This window comes from Rhopilema esculentum, chromosome 7 (genome assembly GCF_057945365.1).
Source record: "Rhopilema esculentum isolate cy_ngs chromosome 7, ASM5794536v1, whole genome shotgun sequence".
Taxonomy (NCBI): Eukaryota; Metazoa; Cnidaria; class Scyphozoa; order Rhizostomeae; family Rhizostomatidae; genus Rhopilema; species Rhopilema esculentum.
Window position 1 is genome coordinate 8,173,957 of NC_142821.1, and position 20,081 is coordinate 8,194,037.

Genomic DNA, 20,081 nt, shown 5'->3' on the forward strand with positions numbered 1-20,081 from the left:
GTTGTTAAAAAAGATATACAGGAAAAAAGCTATACGACGACGAGAATTCAGTGTCACGAGATAAAATTTTGAAGTCTTTGTTTGTGGTCTCTATCTGGGTGCCTGTCAAAAGCCACCAATGATATAGAAGCGCCGAAAGCGCTAGATGTCTAACTCACAGGTACGCTGTGAGGCAAATTTGTTTACTTCAGCCTTTCTGAGCCCTTATAAATATGATAACAGTAAGGATTGATTTCGTTCACTTCTCTTTCGAATATCGAAGTGAAATTTTGTGAATGGCCTTAAATTGCACTTAAATTTTTGAATTGTTGTTAATATTGGACAAATAAGCCGTCGTTCGCAAATTCCAAGCATTTACAGTCGCGGTGCTTGCTGTGGTGTTTTCTGTCTCATCGAAATTCCAGGAAATAATGATTGATCTGTTTTAAAACATATCCAGCAAAAATTTTTTGCCACTCCATGTATTATTTTCTTAACACATTTGTACAAAGATGTGATTTAGTTACTTTTTCTTTCTTTGTTTACAGAAACTGTTATGAATATTGCTAGATAAAATAAGCTATTACGGCATAAGAGGATCTGCCTTGAATTGGTTCAAATCATACCTTGAAAATAGAACCCAAAAAGTTTGCATAAACGGAACCCTGTCTGAGCCCTAAAATATAAAACATGGTGTACCCCAAGGAAGTGTACTAGGTCCTCTACTTTTTCTTCTGTACATCACAGGGGCGGATCCAGCAAAAAACCTGACTGAGTTCCAGGCCAAGGATAGGGACTTTCAGATAATGCATTGATCATTGTGCATAAGATAACATTATTATTCATATTTATGCATTTTGGTGCCATTGAGGGGGGGGGGGGGGTAGGTACTATCTACTCACTAAATCTAGATTCTAGATTTTTTCAACCCCTTCCCTTTCTCAATACCCTTTGTTTGTTTTGGATGCCACAGCAAAGTTTTTCTCTTTTGTTTGGCTTGCAATTTGTTGTTTTGCCTGCGTAGACACCAGCCTATTCATCAAAATATGGTGTTCCGGCTGAGCATAGGTTTTCCGTGCCATCAAAGACTGCAATTTAAAGCAAAGATAGTTAACACTCCTGGAAAATTAACGATATCTCCTGGTTTTATCTCAAATGTTCAATAATCTGCTAGAATGCTGCGATGGTCGTGAGTACAAGACATCTGCATTTTGCCATTTCGAATTCAATGTTTTTCAGTTCCACAATAGAACAGAAACAATAGGTAGCCAATCAACTACGGGCCACTGTACAGCTCTCTTACAAATATGGTATCATTTCCGAGTTCCAGATGCTGTTCCATCCGTGTTACAAACGAACAGTTTATTGTTTCAATTCATTCACTTCCGAGGCACAAAATGTTTATTTTCGAGTTCTAGGATTGACTGCTGTTGTCCTCCACAGCGTCTGGAAAATCGTTTCAAAAACACGACAGAGAAGAAACTGGCAATTTTAAGATTTTGAAGAGACTATGATAAAACTTTGAAGAATTTTTAGGTTTCAATTTTTAAATAATACTTGTTTCAGGCAACACTATTATTAGCTGTATGTTGGAAAACTGACGGAGTTCTGTGCACCAAGGAACTCACTCTGGATCCGCCTCTGCATCAATGACTTGCCTTCGTGGTCCGAAATTCCTAAATTCTATCTTCTTTTCTTACAAGTATCTTCTTTTCTCACAATAACGCAAAGGATCTTGAACCCATCATAAATAACGAACTTAAAAATGTCTCAACGTGGCTCTCAGCTAAACGTTCATCGCTAAATGTGGATAAATCAAATTACCTCATTATCTCTAAAAACAAAAAATTTGACTACAGCTTTGATATTAAAATAGACAACATTCCCATTAAACAAAATAATTGTATTAAATACCTTGGCGTTCTGATAGACGATAAGCTTACCTGGAAGCAACATACCCAACATGTCAACACGAAAATCTCAAAAGGCATTGGGATTCTGGCAAAAATGAGACACAATGTATCATTGGATATTCTAAGACAATTGTATCATGCTTTTATATCCCCCCATTTAAGCTATGATCTTGTTAACTGGGGAAATGCTTCTAAATGCATTTCTGCCAATTTAAACAGAAGCCTTAAAAGAGCAGTCAGAATTATGTATTTTGCTGATTATTATAGAACAGATTCAAAACCCCTGTTTTCTAAACTTGGCATCCTCAACTTCGAAGATTTCTTTAAATTAGAAACCGCAAAATGTATGTACGATGTTTACAACAACAACTGCACCCAAGTTCTTTCTGAATTATTTCAGAAAATTTGTGTAAGAAACAACTATAAAACACGCCAGGTTACGAAAAACACTTATCTCTCCCTCTGGTGAGAACAGACTGTCGAAAAACATTTAATACCTTTATTGGTATCAAAATCTGGAACCAAATACCAGAAGAGATTCGCTCCAAACCAAGCAAAAATATAAGCAGAAAATTTCTTTTCAACTTGTTACTATACCAATATTAGTATAAATACAGCCGACCACTCTGCTCCACTCCATTTCAATGAATTCTGAAAATCTCTTTTTCATCTCTCCTCATAAAATTCACCTTAAATTAGAAGCTGCCGTATCCCCCTCTTCTTCCACTTTCATGTAATTTTTCTATTCTTTCTTGTAATTTTGTTCTGTTACTGTTGCTTATAATTTTTTTGAAATTCAGATTGTATAATATTAATGTATATCACAAGCGTATGTAATAGTTTAACGCAAAAATAATTTCTTTAAAGATAATCCCAATTACAAAACATAGCAATAAAAATTATTAATGAACTAAATATTAGTATTATGTGAGTTGCACAATTGCTCTGCAGCCATTATATAAAATCTCAAGACGAAGTGACAAGCTTAACAGCTAGTGCTACAAAATAACAACAAGAATATCACCTATTGTGATGGTTCGTGGGAATATGATGCTGCGCAGCACAAAATTTCCTAACACTCTTCCCCATTCCTACTATGAAATGTGAATCCTTTTCTTGTTTACAAAGGGAATGGCTATCTGAAATGCTGTGATTAAAAATACATACTTTTTTCAGAAATGGAATTATGGATCCAAACTTTGAACCAAAATTGCACGTCCCTGCCCAAAACAAGGCTTAGTTACCCATATACCCCCCGCACCCCCGCCATCCGACTGGCGCTAGTAGTATGCTCGTATAAATCAGCCTTGACGAAGAAAGGAACTGAATTAAAAAAGACATTTTCTGCTCCACCTTGATACAGATTGAAATTTATATTGTGGAGATAAACTGCTAAAGGTCCTTAGTCAAAGGGTATAAGTTCGAAGGGAAAATTTTCCTTGCACGAGCAAAACGGAGGATTGCAACAAAGCTGCATCCAGGGAAGAAATGCTCGCGACGATAACTGTGATGGGACTGCTTGTATTGTCAGATTGTGTCTTTCCACTGCAGACTTTGTTTTTCGTAGCAAACGTCGAATAACAGATGTGTCTGTATCAAGGGGGCTCTTCTCCCCGGGATCTGAGCCTAAGTCAAATACTAAAGGAGGATCGTGTATATTTACACCCTCACCAAAACAAGGGCAAAGAGAATGTTGCATGCATGCTTCTGTTCCTGGACTGAATTGCGGAGTTATGTAATGTATTTTCCAGACCTTGGAACTTTCGTTATCGGCAAATGTTACTGCTTGAATCACTGCGTCACAGTAGTGAAAAATAAACTTTTCTTGAAATCGATCTGAAGCTTTGCCAGTCAAAACTTCTAGAATATCCTCTCCATCCAGGACTCTATTTTCCGGAACTTTTATTCCAGCCATTTTTAGCACTGTTGGAAAGAAATCCAAACTGCTTGTTGGCACATCAGTTTTAGTACCAGGAGGTATTCTCTTTGGCCATCGAGCTATTGTAGGGACTCTGATACCACCTTCCCAATTCGTCCCTTTTCCACCTTTGAAGATGCCTTGAAAGCCCCCGCACATTTCACCATCTCTTGAAACTTCCTCGAGATGTGGGCCATGGTCAGAGGTGAAATATACCATCGTATCATCAAAAAGGCCAAGCTCTTCAATCTTGCTTAAAATCTTACCGACGGCCCAGTCCATTTCTTCAACATTATCGCCGTATCTTCCATGCTTACTGTGATTCACAAAGTTTTCGCTAGTTTTCAACGCAGTATGCACCTTTGCAAAGGACATAAAAAGCAAAAACGGATCATCTTGGTGTTTCTCAATGAACTCTGTTGCATCTGATGTGAGCCTGTGCGTCAACGTACCAAGATTAATCGGCTGCTCTACAACTTCCTCGCCTCTCATTAGTATGCAGTCAAACCGGTTATGGGCCACAATATTCGCCATTTCTGGCACATAGATAACGAACAAGTAAGACAGGAAAAGAAAAGCAAACACCGCGACCTTAATCATACCAAATCTAGACAATGCGATTAACGCTGGGAATATTACAACAAATGCAGTGAAAAGCGTCTTCAGCATTTTGTCGAAATCATTCAATTCGGGGGAGAAGTTTTCTGCACATTCTCTTTGGTTAGTATGGGGTAGTCCGTAAAAGTGGCTAAATCCATGATTCTTTGGGTGGTGGCAAAAATCCTTGGACGTATTGCAGCTCATACCAAGATGCCATTTACCTACGAATGCTGTTTTATACCCATGTTGCTTCAAGATCTTGGCAAAGGTGACCTCCTCGGAGGGGAGTCCGCCTGTCAGAGCAGTTCGAACGAGGACTTTATTATCATTTGGCCATCCAACCATACCAGATCGAACAGCATATCGACCTGTTAAAAAAGCAGCCCTACTAGGTGTGCAAACTGGCGCCGCAGCCAAGCCATGTTCAAGCTTTACTCCTTCACTTGCAAGTTTGTCAATATTTGGCGTTTTGATCGTATCATTTCCAAAACATCCTACGTCACCGATTCCAAGGTCGTCCACCATCAGGATAACGAAATTTTGCGGTTTCTGCGGATCGATTTTCAGTCCAAAAACGTTACTCAATAGTGCTAAAAAGGTACACACAAGAAAGATGGTTGTCGAGCTACACATCCCTGCATTCATCTTGTATTGTTTTCAAGAAATTGATACAGACCCTGCTTCTAAATCACTCGAAGAGCTTCCGGTTTAATGTGTAAGAAGGAAGAACGGCAGGATAGGCTGTCCGCCGGATTCGGTGAATCTTGCAATGAGTGTTGTTAAGAAAGATATACAGGAACAAAGCGATACGACGACGAGAATTCAGTGTCACGAGATAAAATTTTGAAGTCTTTGTTTGTGGTCTCTATCTGGGTGCCTGTCAAAAGCCACCAATGATATAGAAGCGCCGAAAGCGCTAGATGTCTAACTCACAGGTACGCTGTGAGGCAAATTTGTTTACTTCAGCCTTACTGAGCCCTTATAGATATGGTAAAAGTAAGGATTGATTTCGTTCACATCTCTTTCGAATATCGAAGTGAAATTTGGTGAGTGGCCTTAAATTGCACTTAAATTTATGAATTGATGTTAATATTGGACAAATAAGCCGTCGTTCGCAAATTTCAAGCATTTACAGTCGCGGTGCTTGCTGTGGTGTTTTCTGTCTCATCGAAATTCCAGGAAATAATGATTGATCTGTTTTAAAACATATCCAGCAACAATTTTTTGCCACTCCGTGCATTATTTTCTTAACACATTTGTACAAAGATGTGATTTAGTTACTTTTTCTTTCATTGTTTACAGAAACTGTTATGAATATTGCTAGATAAAATAAGCTATTACGGCATCAGAGGATCTGCCTTGAATTGGTTCAAATCATACCTTGAAAATAGAACCCAAAAAGTTTGCATAAACGGAACCCTGTCTGAGCCACCAAAACATAAAACATGGTGTACCCCAAGGAAGTGTACTAGGTCCTCTACTTTTTCTTCTGTACATAACAGAGGCGAATCCAGCAAAAAACCTGACTGAGTTCCAGGCCAAGGATAGGGACTTTCAGATAATGCATTGATCATTGTGCATAAGATAACATTATTATTCATATTTATGCATTTTGGTACCATTGAGGTGGGGGGGGGGGGGGTAGGTACTATCTACTCACTAAATCAAGATTCTATATTTTTTCAACCCCCTCCCTTTCTCAATACCCTTTGTTTGTTTTGGATGCCACAGCAAAGTTTTTTCCCCTTTGTTTTGCTTGCAATTTGTTGTTTTGCCTCCGTAGACACCAGCCTATTCATCAAAATATGGTGTTCCGTCTGAGCATAGGTTTTCCGTGCCATCAAAGACTGCAATTTAAAGCAAAGATAGTTAACACTCCTGGAAAATTAACGATATCTCCTGGTTTTATCTCAAATGTTTAATAATCTGCTAGAATGCTGCGATGGTCGTGAGTATAAGACATCTGCATTTTGCCATTTCGAATTCAATGTTTTGCAGTTCCACAATAGAACAGAAACAATAGGTAGCCAATCAACTACGGGCCACTGTACAGCTCTCTTACAAATATGGTATCATTTCCGAGTTCCAGATGCTGTTTCATCCGTGTTGCAAACGAACAGTTTATTGTTTCAATTCATTCACTTCCGAGGCACAAAATGTTTATTTCCGAGTTCTAGGATTGACTGCTGTTGTCCTCCACAGCGTCTGGAAAATCGTTTAAAAAACACGACAGAGAAGAAACTGGCAATTTTAAGATTTTGAAGAGACTATGATAAAACTTTGAAGAATTTTTAGGTTTCAATTTTTAAATAATACTTGTTTCAGGCAACACTATTATTAGCTGTATGTTGGAAAACTGACGGAGTTCTGTGCACCAAGGATCTCACTCTGGATCCGCCTCTGCATCAATGACTTGCCTTCGTGTTCCGAAATTCCTAAATTCTATCTTCTTTTCTTACAAGTATCTTCTTTTCTCACAATAACGCAAAGGATCTTGAACCCATCATAAATAACGAACTTAAAAATGTCTCAACGTGGCTCTCAGCTAAACGTTTATCGCTAAATGTGGATAAATCAAATTACCTCATTATCTCTAAAAACAAAAAATTTGACTACAGCTTTGATATTAAAATAGACAACATTTCCATTAAACAAAATTATTGTATTAAATACCTTGGCGTCCTGATAGACGACAAGCTTACCTGGAAGCAACATACCCAACATGTCAACACGAAAATCTCAAAAGGCATTGGGATTCTGGCAAAAATGAGACACAATGTATCATTAGATATTCTAAGACAATTGTATCATGCTTTTATATCCCCCCATTTGAGCTATGATCTTGTTTACTGGGGAAATGCTTCTAAATGCATTACTGCCAATTTAAACGGAAGCCTTAAAAGAGCAGTCAGAATTATGTATTTTGCTGATTATTATAGAACAGATTCAAAACCCCTGTTTTCTAAACTTGGCATCCTCAACTTCGAAGATTTCTTTAAATTAGAAACCGCAAAATGTATGTACGATGTTTACAACAACAACTGCACCCAAGTTCTTTCTGAATTATTTTAGAAAATTAGTGTAAAGATACAACTATAAAACACGCCAGGTTACGAAAAACGCTTGTCTCTCCCTCTGGTGAGAACAGATTACCTTTATTGTTATCAAAATCTGGAACCAAGTACCAGAAGAGATTCGCTCCAAACCAAGCAAAAATTTATTCAGTAAATTTCTTTTCAACTTGTTACTATACCAATATTAGTATAAATACAGCCGACCACTCTGCTCCACTCCATTTCAATGAATTCTGAAAATCTCTTTTTCATCTCTCCTCATAAAATTCCCCTTAAATTAGAAGCTGCCGTATCCCTCTCTTTTAACACTTTCATGTAATTTTTCTATTCTTTCTTGTAATTTTGTTCTGTTACTGTTGCTTATAATTTTTTTGAAATTCAGATTGTATAATATTAATGTATATCACAAGCGTATGTAATAGTTTAACGCAAAAATAATTACTCTAAAGATACTCCCAATTACAAAACATAGCAATAAAAAGTATTAATGAACTAAATATTAGTATTATGTGATTTGCACAATTGCTCTGCAGCCATTATATAAAATCTCAAGACGAAGTGACAAGCTTAACAGCTAGTGCTAAAAAATAACAACAAGAATATCACCTATTGTGATGGTTCGTGAGAATATGATGCTGCGCAGCACAAAGTTTCCTAACACTCTTCTCCATTCCTACTATGAAATGTGAATCCTTTTCTTGTTTACAAAGGGAATGGCTATCTGGAATGCTATGATTAAAAATACATACTTCTTTCAGAAATGGAATTATGGATCCAAACTTTGAACCAAAATTGCACATCCCCGCCCAAAACTAGGCTTAGTTACCCATATACCCCCGCACCCCCGCCATCCGACTGGCGCTAGTAGTATGCTCGTATAAATCAGCCTTGACGAAGAAAGGAATTGAATTAAAAAAGACATTTTCTGCTCCACCTTGATTCAGATTGAAATTTATATTGTGGATAAACTGCTAAAGGTCCTTAGTCAAAGGGTATAAGTTCGAAGGGAAAATTTTCCTTGCACGAGCAAAACGGAGGATTGCAACAAAGCTGCATCCAGGGAAGAAATGCTCGCGACGATAACTGTGATGGGACTGCTTGTATTGTCAGGTTGTGTCTTTCCACTGCAGACTTTGTTTTTCGTAGCAAACGTCGAATAAAAGCTGTGTTTGTATCAAGGGGGCTCTTCTCCCCGGGATCTGAGCCTAAGTCAAATACTAAAGGAGGATCGTGTATATTTACACCCTCACCAAAACAAGGGCAAAGAGAATGTTGCATGCATGCTTCTGTTCCTGGACTGAATTGCGGAGTTATGTAATGTATTTTCCAGACCTTGGAACTTTCGTTATCTGCAAATGTCACTGCTTGAATCACTGCGTCACAGTAGTGAAAAATAAACCTTTCTTGAAATCGATCTGAAGCTTTGCCAGTCAAAACTTCTAGAATATCCTCTCCATCCAGGACTCTATTTTCCGGAACTTTTATTCCAGCCACTTTTAGCACTGTTGGAAAGAAATCCAAACTGCTTGTTGGCACATCAGTTTTAGTACCAGGAGGTATTCTTTTTGGCCATCGAGCTATTGTAGGGACTCTGATACCACCTTCCCAATTCGTCCCTTTTCCACCTTTGAAGATGCCTTGAAAGCCCCCGCACATTTCACCATCTCTTGCAACTTCCTCGAGATGTGGGCCATGGTCAGAGGTGAAATATACCATCGTATCATCAAAAAGGCCAAGCTCTTCAATCTTGCTCAAAATCTTACCGACGGCCCAGTCCATTTCTTCAACATTATCGCCGTATCTTCCATGTTTACTGTGATTCACAAAATTTTTGCTAGTTTTCAACGCAGTATGCACCTTGGCAAAGGACATAAAAAGCAAAAACGGATCATCTTGGTGTTTCTCAATGAACTCTGTTGCATCTGATGTGAGCCTGTGCGTCAACGTACCAAGGTTAATCGGCTGCTCTACAACTTCCTTGCCTCTCATTAATATGCAGTCAAACCAGTTATGGGCCACAATCTTCGCCATTTCTGGCACATAGATAACGAACAAGTAAGACAGGAAAAGAAAAGCAACCACCGCGACCTTAATCATACCAAATCTAGACAATGCGATTAACGCTGGGAATATTACAACAAATGAAGTGAAAAGCATCTTCAGCATTTTGTCGAAATCATTCAATTCGGGGGAGAAGTTATCTGCACACTCTCTTAGGTTAGTATGGGGTAGTCCGTAAAAGTGGCTAAATCCATGATTCTTTGGGTGGTGGCAAAAATCCTTGGACGTATTGCAGCTCATACCAAGATGCCATTTACCTACGAATGCTGTTTTATACCCATGTTGCTTCAAGATCTTGGCAAAGGTGACCTCCTCGGAGGGGAGTCCGCCTGTCAGAGCAGTTCGAACGAGGACTTTATTATCATTTGGCCATCCAACCATACCAGATCGAACAGCATATCGACCTGTTAAAAAAGCAGCCCTACTAGGTGTGCAAACTGGCGCCGCAGCCAAGCCATGTTCAAGCTTTACTCCTTCACTTGCAAGTTTGTCAATATTTGGCGTTTTGATCGTATCATTTCCAAAACATCCTACGTCACCGATTCCAAGGTCGTCCACCATCAGGATAACGAAATTTTGCGGTTTCTGCGGATCGATTTTCAGTCCAAAAACGTTACTCAATAGTGCTAAAAAGGTACACACAAGAAAGATGGTTGTCGAGCTACACATCCCTGCATTCATCTTGTATTGTTTTCAAGAAATTGATACAGACCCTGCTTCTAAATCACTCGAAGAGCTTCCGGTTGAATGTGTAAGAAGGAAGAACGTCAGGATAGGCTGTCCGCCGGATTCGGTGAATCTTGCAATGAGTGTTGTTAAGAAAGATATACAGGAACAAAGCTATACGACGGCGAGAATTCAGATAATTGATTGCTTTCAAATCACCCGAAGAGCTTCCGGTTTAAGAAAGCGCCATTGTTCACTGCTTCAAGCAGAAAACAATAAGAAAATCCTTTGTTTCAAAGTGGAGCATATCTGATTCGTGCGATTACACTAAAACGCTCCGCTTCGGAGTGACTCCGGAGTGATTTTCGTATCACCTCCAGAGCGGAGTGATTTTCACTTCGCTAATCAGAGCGTTGTGTATCAGATTTGTGTGGCGTAGTGTAAGTCAAACCCCTATCCGATATGAAAGTTACTCCGCTCCGATAGCAGTCCGGTATAGGGTAACTGGTCTCTATCTGGGTGCCTGTCAAAAGCCACCAATGATATAGATGCGCCTTCGGCGCTAGATGTCTAACTCACAGGTTTGCTGTGAGGCAAATTTTTTCACTTCCGCCATTTTGAATAGTGGCAAAAAGGTACTTCCTCCATACCGAGCCCTTATGAATTTGGTAAAAGTAAGGATTGATTTCGTTCACATCTCTTTCGAATATCGATGTAAAATTTGGTGAATTGCCTTATATTACACTTAAATTTATGAATTGATGTTAATATATGAAAAATAAGCCGCCAATCGCAAATTTCAAGCATTTACAGTCGCGGTGCTTGCTGTGGTGTTTTCTGTCTTATCGAAATTCCAAGAAATAATGATTGATCTGTTTTAAAACGTATCCAACAACGACAGGCCACTGCCTTTTTCCCCTCGTAACTGCGTAAACTAAAAGAGCCTATTTTTTAAAATTATCTTTAAAAGCTCCAAAAATTGTTATGTTTTGTTGATTATTATCTCCTCTAACTACCTGCATCAAGAAAGGCACTAAAATAGTTGTGAGCTACGAGAAACTCAAAATTGCGAGTTGTGAGCTACGAAAAATTCAAAATAGTTCTATGAACTATGGTGTCACCAAACCGAAAAATTTTTGTCGGTTAATTCAATTCAATTATCGAAATGCAAGAGCTTATATCTCACAAACTGTAAAAAATATCGAAAAACAAATAACGAATTCGTGATCAGCAGGTTCCACTCTATTAGATTAGCCAATAAAATGCAATTGCAAAATTTGGCTGGAAAGGCCCTTTAAGTTTATGCCTTCAAATAACAAGCACCGAGCTCCTTCGCTTCGCTCAATTGACGATCCGATCTTAACTCGGCATTGCCGCCAGGGGCGTCGATATAGGAGGGTGCTCTCCCCTCGCTCTTTGTCCGTCAGCACATAATGTTTTTCTTACCCTGTAGTAGAATTTTAATCTTTTTGTAACATGTGTAACTTATTAGGACTTCTGTAACAGTTCAACTTTCAAAGCATGGCACTAAAAATACTTCAAATTTAACTTTTAGAATTATAAACGTTAAAGTAGAAACACATAAAAGCAGCATATAAAAGTACTTGTCTCATGACCACACCCAAAAATAGTGAGACATGCCCTTTTGTTGGCAGAAAGCAAAACTTTACCCCTCCGAAAAATCTTTTTGGCTTCGCCCCTGTTTCCCGCTCTGGCTTCGTGCCTGCTCTAGATTTTGGCGGCTGACAGGGAGTCATTTGAAATTTTTGGTGTTCATTTGCCTCTCCATGACACCCACAGCGCTATCTGTATCTATTTTGAATTGCTGAGGGCTTTTAGTGATACTTTATCGGTCTTATCTTCATCTTATCCCCACTGTTTGCCAAAGCTTGAAAGCAACACCCGACACACTCTAATTTTCCAAAATTTGCCGACAAGGATTTTCTAAGGGGGTGCCGCACCCCCGCCCCCCTCCCCCGTTAGCGACGGTCTTGTGCAATGTAAATTGGTTCCTAAATACGGCAGGTTCCGAGCTAAATGTTCGGCAAAACTTCAGAATGACACAACAAATAAACACAGATATAGTTTTCTCAAACGTATATCGTTGTACGACTTGTAACACTAAGCCTTTCACAAGAGCGAAGTGTACGTGCTCACAATGCTCTAACTCTAAACTAACTCAGGACTCGTAGAGAACGATATATATATGTCAAACTAGTTCCTTGTACAAATAAAAGATGTAAATGTGCTAATCTTAGGTGTCTACATAAGAGGAAAAACAAGCTAGAAAAACAATAGGAATATGTATGTATAAGCGAATGTGTCAAGATACGTATGTATAAGCTGAGTCAATCCATAGTGTAGTTCTTAAAATAATACTATAATAGAGGGTGGGTTTCCTTAGTGAAAGTGTTCCTACTAGTATACGCAATGCAACAAAGAGTGCGATGCAAGTTGACGCAAAAGAGTATGCACAAACAAGTATGACTAACGCAGGGAGAGTGGATGAATGGGGCGAAGGAAATGCGCAAACGAGGCAGGTAAGAGCGAGGCTTAGCGCTTGGAGTAGCGGGTTTAATCCTTTTTGAGATCATGTTTTACGATATTTTACGATGTTTTACGATCTTTTACGATGTTTTGCAAAATATAATTTTCATCAAACATTTCGTAAAACTTCTCTTTTGTTCTCATGTTTGATCAACAATGTTGCGTTCTGTTATTTGATCAATAACTAGTTTGGTCTTTCGTGCGTCGTGTTTGTGGTTCGTTATCGTTATCGTCAGTCAAGTTTTTTTGTCATAGTGCCATCACTTTTTTTGCTGTTATTAGTCTATTCTATTTGCCGTAATTTATGTCATTAGGGTTTGTGTGCGTCATGTGGTTAAAAGCATATGTTTTTTCATTGTAAGTCCAGTCGAGTAAAGTTGCCGTTTAGTTAAGTAGTTGCTGGAAGTTGCTGTTGTGAACCTTGCGTTCGACGTGTTAGAACTTGGACAGAAAATTATCCAGTATTTGGTTTTATTATTTATAACATACAAGCTGAATACATATTATTTTGCTGCTGAACTCAAAATCTACGCCCTCTCCTTCCTCCTCCTCCTCCTACCAAGTCATGTCGACGACACGTGTTCTCTCTTCCTAGGGACCTGGGTCGAGGCTTCTAACAGTTGCGTCGTTTTGCGAAGTTGTCGTTTTACGAAGTTGCTGTTACGGAAAGTTGTCGTTTGATAGGTTTTGCTAGTTGTATAAAGTCGAGAGAAATAACTGCTGTTATCAATTACTAGGCCTTCTGCCTTAACGTTGCTGTATTATTTATGCTGATGACAAAGAAAACTTTAAAAATTGGATATTGTTCGCATTCCGATTGGGAAAAACTTATTAGTTTTATAGCTTGTGGAAAAGCTGCGCTTGGCCAAAAAACTTTCGCCTTTGCAAAAATATTGCTTTGAAGCAGCTTATTAAACATACCTTTTATATCAATGCCTCTACCTTTATTCATGTCCAAACTTCATTGTATTGTAAAGTATTTTGTTGAATTTTATTCTGAGTGTTTTTGGATCTTTTTTAGTCATTCTACAAGGTACAATTTCAACAATTTTCTCTCGCGTCGGACCCAACCTGTGGGTCCTTCTATGCTACAGAATAGGGGAAAAGGAAATGTGCCTTTGTCACTAAACTTGAGATTAGCCCCTTCCCCAGGCTCAATTTCTTGGCCCCCCTGCCCCTCTAAATTAAAACATTGTTCTGCTCACTGGAATAAATAATCACTTTTTCTTATCATTTTCAAACATTTTATAGAACATCTGTGCCCATGTTCAGCTTTATATGATTTTAGATAATGTTATTCCACTACAGTAATGATTTAATAAGGTGTCGAGACAAAAAGGTACTGCAAAAATGCAAAAAGGGTGTAGTCTGCTGTTGTTGTTGTTGTTGCTGTTGTCGTTTTAAACATGTCCCCCTTTAGAATTACAACACAAGGCGACCTTGCAATGCCATAAAATACAGCTGAGACGGAAGATGATTCTTGCAATATAAATACATTCTCTCAATACAAAAGTAGCAATGGAACAACAAGAAGGACAGAAAGAGCCATCCACATGCTCTGATCTTGAAGTAACCGGCTCCAAAAGACTCGAATATGGCCTGGAGAACAGCTTTCGGCATGTTTTTCAAGTGATCGATTTCAACAAAGAGGGAAGCGTCAAGAAGAGCAGCCTTCAAGTTATATGTGCTAATGTATGCAGGGTTTTAGAAATTCTATACATGCCTGACCATTTGGAGGTGTTCAAAGGAGATGGCAAAAAGCTCGATGAAGATGGGTTTTTAGAATATGTGAGGCACCTCGTTAGAAAAGCCACAGGTAGTTTTTCCTTTCTCAAAATCTCTTATCGTCATCCATCATTTGGTTTAGATATGAAAACAAAATTCGCCCATAACGCTCACACTGGCTGCTATTGTGCATCTTTCATTCTGTCTATATAGATAATACACTTGTTTCCCTTGTTCGTTCATTTTATTTAACTTAATCCCACCATTTAATTTTGGTTTTCTCTTTGGTATATCTTTAGAGATTGACAAGGCTGAACTATCATTTGGAACAATTTAGCTTGATTTACTTAAAGACCAGCATCCAAAAATGCAAGAGTTTTGAGATTTTCATTGTCTTGTTATTTTCCCCTGACATCGCAGTAGAAATATTATCCATACACACTTTTCCTTGTGTTCATAAAACAGATTGTATATTGCTATATATACCACCTTTCTATTATATTTTTTAATCATTTGGGAACTTTTTTTTGAAGTCTTCACATCTGTTAGGGATCATAAGTTCTTAACGATTATGAGAAAATTAACAATTGATGCTTTCTTCATCTGATGATAAAATGTTTTTCATTCATGGTAAATTATCGCTGTCAATATTGACAGTGTCCAATTTATGTTTCTTTTACACCAGAGGATAGACAGTTGATAAGTGATTCTATGAAAAGACTTTTTGGTATTTATTCCTACTTAGCATCGGAGGGTAACTTTTAGGACACCAAGAAGCTTTGCTTAGTGAGCAGTGTCCTGGTTCTTTCTCTCAATGTAACTGCACATCGTGATTCCTACACCAGGAAATGCAGAGAGCTGATGACTCCCCTCACTCTGGGTGAAAGTTTGGTCATGTCAGCGACTCGAACCCTAGACCTGTGGATCTATAGTCTGTAACTCCAACTGCACTGCCTTCCTCACTCATTTAACGTTTCACCAATCACACAAGAAATTTGAAGACCCTTGTTGGGTCATTCAAAATTTGCAAACTGATGCTGGATGAAGTTTAAACAGGATTATAAAAAAATTGTATACAGATGTTTGATGGTATTATAAAAAAATTATAAAAAATTGTATAGAACGGGATAATAAAAAAATTGTATACAGATGTTTTTCTTGAATAAATTCTACAACTATAAAGTTTTACACAAAATTAGCTGTAAATTTTGACACAAAACTTTTGAAAATTACCAGTTAACGAAAAGTATGAAAAATGAAAAGACTTGTGATGAAATATGAAAAAATCTGCGTCATTCAGAAATGAGGTAAAGTGATACCAGGGATGAAATGAAATACTTAACATCAACTGTGTAAAAGGGCCATTAGAGTAACTGGAAAAAAGAAAGTACATCTTAGATATTTCTTTATAATAGGAATTTTTGGATTTATGTCTAGAACATTATGGATTTTTATATTTTTTAACACTCATTTATCTACATTTTTTATCTACATACAAGCTTTTTTTTCTTTTCTGGGTCCCACATAACAGCTCATTCTATGTGTGAAAATTGCTCATTGGGTTGCAGGGTTTGAGTACCTGCCATGACCAAGCTTTCACTTAGAGTGAGTTACTGGCACCCTGTAATTCTAGGCCTCAAAAAAAAGTTCTGGCCCCCAAGATGAAAAAAAACTGACATTGTTTGACAAGTTAGCTCCGTGGATGTCCTAAAAACTACCTTTAGTTGCTAGGTAGAAGCAAATGCAAAGTAAATATTAGAATCATTTCAAAAAAGCTCTAGGATAGATTGTTGTGTTGTGTTATTGTGATTGACATGCGGTTGCAAGTCATTCATGTGTGATTGGTTGTAATCAATAGTATCCTACTGTTGAGGTGTATTGAACACGCATTCATATTTCTAGAGAATGATTTTTAAGAAGTATTGAGGAAGCGTTTTAAAGAGGATTTCAGAAAGGTTTTAATAGTGTTTAAGTAATTGTTCCAAATTGTTATGCATTCATTAAGTATTGTCATTAAGTATTGTCATTCAAATTGATTTTTATATATTTGATTGAAACAATTACATCCCCACTTAAATCCAGCCTACCATACTTGACACACAAATGACCTTAATAAAAACATAACATAGGGCATTCAAGAAGATGCAAAATATTTAACAGATGCCACTTAAAAAGAAAATAATTTACTTTCTCCTATGAGCTCTTGTTTAAGTCATGTCAAGATTACCAAAATATTGTTTTAGTCATATCAAGTTTACCGAAAGTTAAGAGGTTTCTGACAACTAAATTTCACTTTCCAGTTGCAGGGAATAAGGTCAATTATGGGAAACTTGAGGATATATCTTGGGTAATAATAAGCAAAGTAAGATCACAGCAAGACAGAATTCTGTCAGGAGAAGACACATTTTTGCTGCTTAAGGCATTCAATAAAGTTGATATATATGGAAACTTGGTAATTCACAAAGAGGAAGTTGAAAAGATGCTAGAGAGTTTCATGAAAGCTATTGGAACACCATGGACACCAGGACCCATGGAAAACTTTTACTCTGCTGACTTTTGGACTTTTTGGAAGCTCCTGAAGTGTCTTGAAACTAAGTACATTCAGTCCTCACCAAGAAGGTAATCATCAAATCATACGGATAAGGAATTTTTATGTTATATTATTATCATATTGATTAGCATATCATTTAGTATGATAATTTATCACCTAGCATGGTCCTTTGTACAAGTTTTTACCTAGGTTTTTTGGAAAATGATGTAATAAGCAAAGATATATGAATCATTGAGTGGTTGTTCAAAGAAAGGTTCAATTAGCTTCACCTTTTAATGCTGTTAGAATATTTCAAAATATAAAGACTTGCGACCTCCAGTGTTACAGAAAGATATCACTGCTGCATTGCTATTCTTAACAACACAGGTTACCTGCTCAAGACATACAGCTCATTCTTTGATTTATGGATGCAAGTAGAGCAGCAATGCAGGGTTTATATTTTGTGTTATACATCACAACTATCAATATATCATAGAATGTGGGAAAAAAGCAGAAATAGATAACCACAGAGCATAACCACTGAAGATAAAGAACAGTCTTTAGCATTTTTCATTGTTAAAATGGCTTAATTCTCGAGGTTATGTCACTTTATTATCTCAGCTGTTTTGAAAAATGCTTATCATTTGTTTGCAGTTTTTTTAACTTGTTGTTAATCATTGAAACATGGATGGTTGTTTTGAATTGTTCTGTTCTTGAGGAAGATCTTCCAATTCTTTCAATTTTTAGTTTGTATGAAGAAGGGCTAATTTCAATTGAGGACAAATATGTTAAAGAGATCACAAAAGCTGGAATGTTGATCAAGAAAGGCCACAAGGTTAAGTCTCTGAAAGAGAGATGGTTTGTGTTACAACCAGGCAGGCTGTCTTATTATACAACCAAGTCAATGCGAGAACTAAAAGGCACTATAATAATCAACGGAAAAGCAACAGTTGAAAGTTTACCAGATTCTAAGACAGGCAAATGCAGATTTACAGTCAAATGTGGTGAGAAGAATGTGAGCTATGAAATGGAGGCAGAATCCCAAAGAGATAAGAATGAATGGATAAATCAGATACAAGCAAGCATAGGTAAATTCAATTATATAAACTCCTCCTAGCCTGTTCCTAGCCTGTGAATTATGTTATCGAGAAGAATTAGATGAAAGTGGTACTCATTTTTAAAAAAGTTTTCTTTTGTCTTTAGACTCTACTTCAATTTAAATCTTGTGTAACATTATAGAATGTGAAAAGGGTAAATCATTGCTGTACATGGAATTGGAAAAGAGAATGGTTGAACGTGCTAAGAAACAAAAACAGGCTGCTGAGGAGGAGCAAAGACGTACAGACCAGGAAACCTTGATCAAAGAGCAAATGCAGGTAATTGAAATTGGGAAGCTACAATAGATGTTTCTTTTTTATTTGTTATTTTTGTAATTTGACTGTACAACTAACTATATAATCTTTTCTTCAGAATTCATATTTTGAAGTGTCAACTTATGCTGGTGCCTTGTATTGTGTTTAGAAAGCTTTTAATTTTAAACAGGCTTGAGAATAAGACTATAGATATTCAGTAACAGTTTGTTTGTTTCCAGTTAGCATAGTCTTCAAAATTTTCACCATATTTGTTTTCTTAAGGAATTAGAGAAAATGAAAATTGCTCAAAAGGAGGCTGAGGCTCATGCTGAAAAGGAGGCAGCCATGCTAGAAGATGAGCGAAAACGCCGTGAAGAATTGGAATTGTTGAAAGAAGAGTACGAAAAACTTTTGGAAAATGAAAGAAACGCCCGGGAAGAAGAGGAAGCTGTGAGGAAAGAGCAAGAGCAGCTTCTGCTAGAAGAAAGAGTTAGAAGAGAAGACCTCGAGAAAATAAAAGTCATGCAGGAAGAACTATTAGAGACTGAAAGAAAACACCGGGAAGGTTTAGAGGAAGAATCAAAGGAACAAGCCAAGGTATTGGAAGAGGAACGAAGAAAAATGAAAGAACTGGATGAGGCAAGACAGAAAGCCGAGGAAGCAATTGCTGAGGCACACGCGAAGTTGCAAGCTGCAGAAGAAGAACGAAGGAAGAAGGCTGAAGCAGTTGAAATGGCAAAAGACAAAACTAGGAGAATGAAGATCCCTGAAAGATTAGCGCAACCACTTAGTAAGGTGAAATATGCTCAGATTTTGTGTCAGTTTGCTGTCATCGATAAGAATACATTAACTTATTACTACTCTAAATGTAGACCCGGTTTAAGTAGAGACAGGAGCAACTTAAATATAGCGTAGCGTCAATCGTAAAGATGTTTTTAAGCAAAAGCAATAGGGATAGTTATGGCGTGTGGAAATCAATTTTTCAAGGATTAAAATAAATAAAATGAAATAGATAATATAGACATTTTTATAGCGACGTATATCCCCAGGGCTCATAGGCGCTTAACGGCATAACTATTAAACATGTGCTGATCTGGCAAAAACCTATGATTGATCATAGATGCTTAACAAAATAACTATCAGCATTAAATTAAGCTTCGACATATAATATACATGGTTGATCTAGAAGTCGCTATATTAGATATCAAGCGTAATCTAAGCCTGTTGCCTTGTCATTGATTAGCTCGATCGGTCATGCTAACTAATCTTTTTGCTGGTTACTTTTGGAGTTTATTGGACTAGTTTAGGAAATATTCCGAATGAACCAATCGTCAGCTTGAATTTTTCAGGTTTGTCAAGGATTTGTAACGCATCGAGGAGCTGGAGCATTCATCGAAGAGGATTTCAAAAAGAAGGACGCCGAAGAAGCCAAAGTTAAACCCGAGCCTGTTAACAAAACTGTTGATGACGGAGGTGAACGCACAGCCATTATTGAAAGCAACCTAGTACGACCTTCTGAGAAGAGTTTGTTTTTAAAGGACGAATAAACACCCTGTTTTTATTATTTATTAGTCTCTGGAAGATTTATAACATGTAGAAGTAAAAGTGTTGCTTTTTTCCATTTATTTTTATATTTTTTATAGGTGATAATAGCAAAATTCAGTGCACAATATCTTGTTTTTGGTTTTAAAATAAGGATAGTGAAGAGCAAATTAT

At 37.4% G+C, this 20,081-nt stretch overlaps 2 protein-coding genes and 1 pseudogene across 2 annotated transcripts; 1 reads left to right on the forward strand and 2 right to left on the reverse strand.

Annotated features, from left to right (window-relative positions):
* Positions 1 to 72: 72 nt before the first annotated feature.
* LOC135683505 (steryl-sulfatase) lies at positions 73 to 5,212 on the reverse strand. The gene has a single exon (XM_065198769.2). The coding sequence runs from the start codon at positions 5,053 to 5,055 to the stop codon at positions 3,295 to 3,297; it is 1,761 nt and encodes a 586-aa protein (XP_065054841.2). The 5' UTR covers positions 5,056 to 5,212; the 3' UTR covers positions 73 to 3,294.
* A 3,201-nt stretch (positions 5,213 to 8,413) lies between these two features.
* Positions 8,414 to 11,226, reverse strand: LOC148959948 (steryl-sulfatase pseudogene; annotated as a pseudogene).
* Positions 11,227 to 14,142: 2,916 nt separating this feature from the next.
* Positions 14,143 to 19,970, forward strand: LOC135683122 (switch-associated protein 70). The gene is made up of 6 exons (XM_065198294.2): positions 14,143 to 14,574; positions 16,784 to 17,102; positions 17,761 to 18,101; positions 18,253 to 18,389; positions 18,648 to 19,160; positions 19,715 to 19,970. The coding sequence occupies exons 1-6, from the start codon at positions 14,277 to 14,279 to the stop codon at positions 19,910 to 19,912; spliced, it is 1,806 nt and encodes a 601-aa protein (XP_065054366.2). The 5' UTR covers positions 14,143 to 14,276; the 3' UTR covers positions 19,913 to 19,970.
* The last annotated feature ends 111 nt before the right edge of the window (positions 19,971 to 20,081 follow it).

What these genes read in the sequence shown, in the direction of transcription:
- LOC135683122 (XM_065198294.2), top strand. Translation starts at nt 14,277, where the DNA reads ATGGAACAACAAGAAGGACAGAAAGAGCCATCCACATGCTCTGATCTT. An exon ending in ATTCAGTCCTCACCAAGAAG is followed by an intron (nt 17,103 to 17,760) that starts GTAATCATCAAA and finishes TTCAATTTTTAG; the next exon opens with TTTGTATGAAGAAGGGCTAA. An exon ending in TGATCAAAGAGCAAATGCAG is followed by an intron (nt 18,390 to 18,647) that starts GTAATTGAAATT and finishes TGTTTTCTTAAG; the next exon opens with GAATTAGAGAAAATGAAAAT.
- LOC135683505 (XM_065198769.2), bottom strand. Translation starts at nt 5,055, where the DNA reads ATGAATGCAGGGATGTGTAGCTCGACAACCATCTTTCTTGTGTGTACC.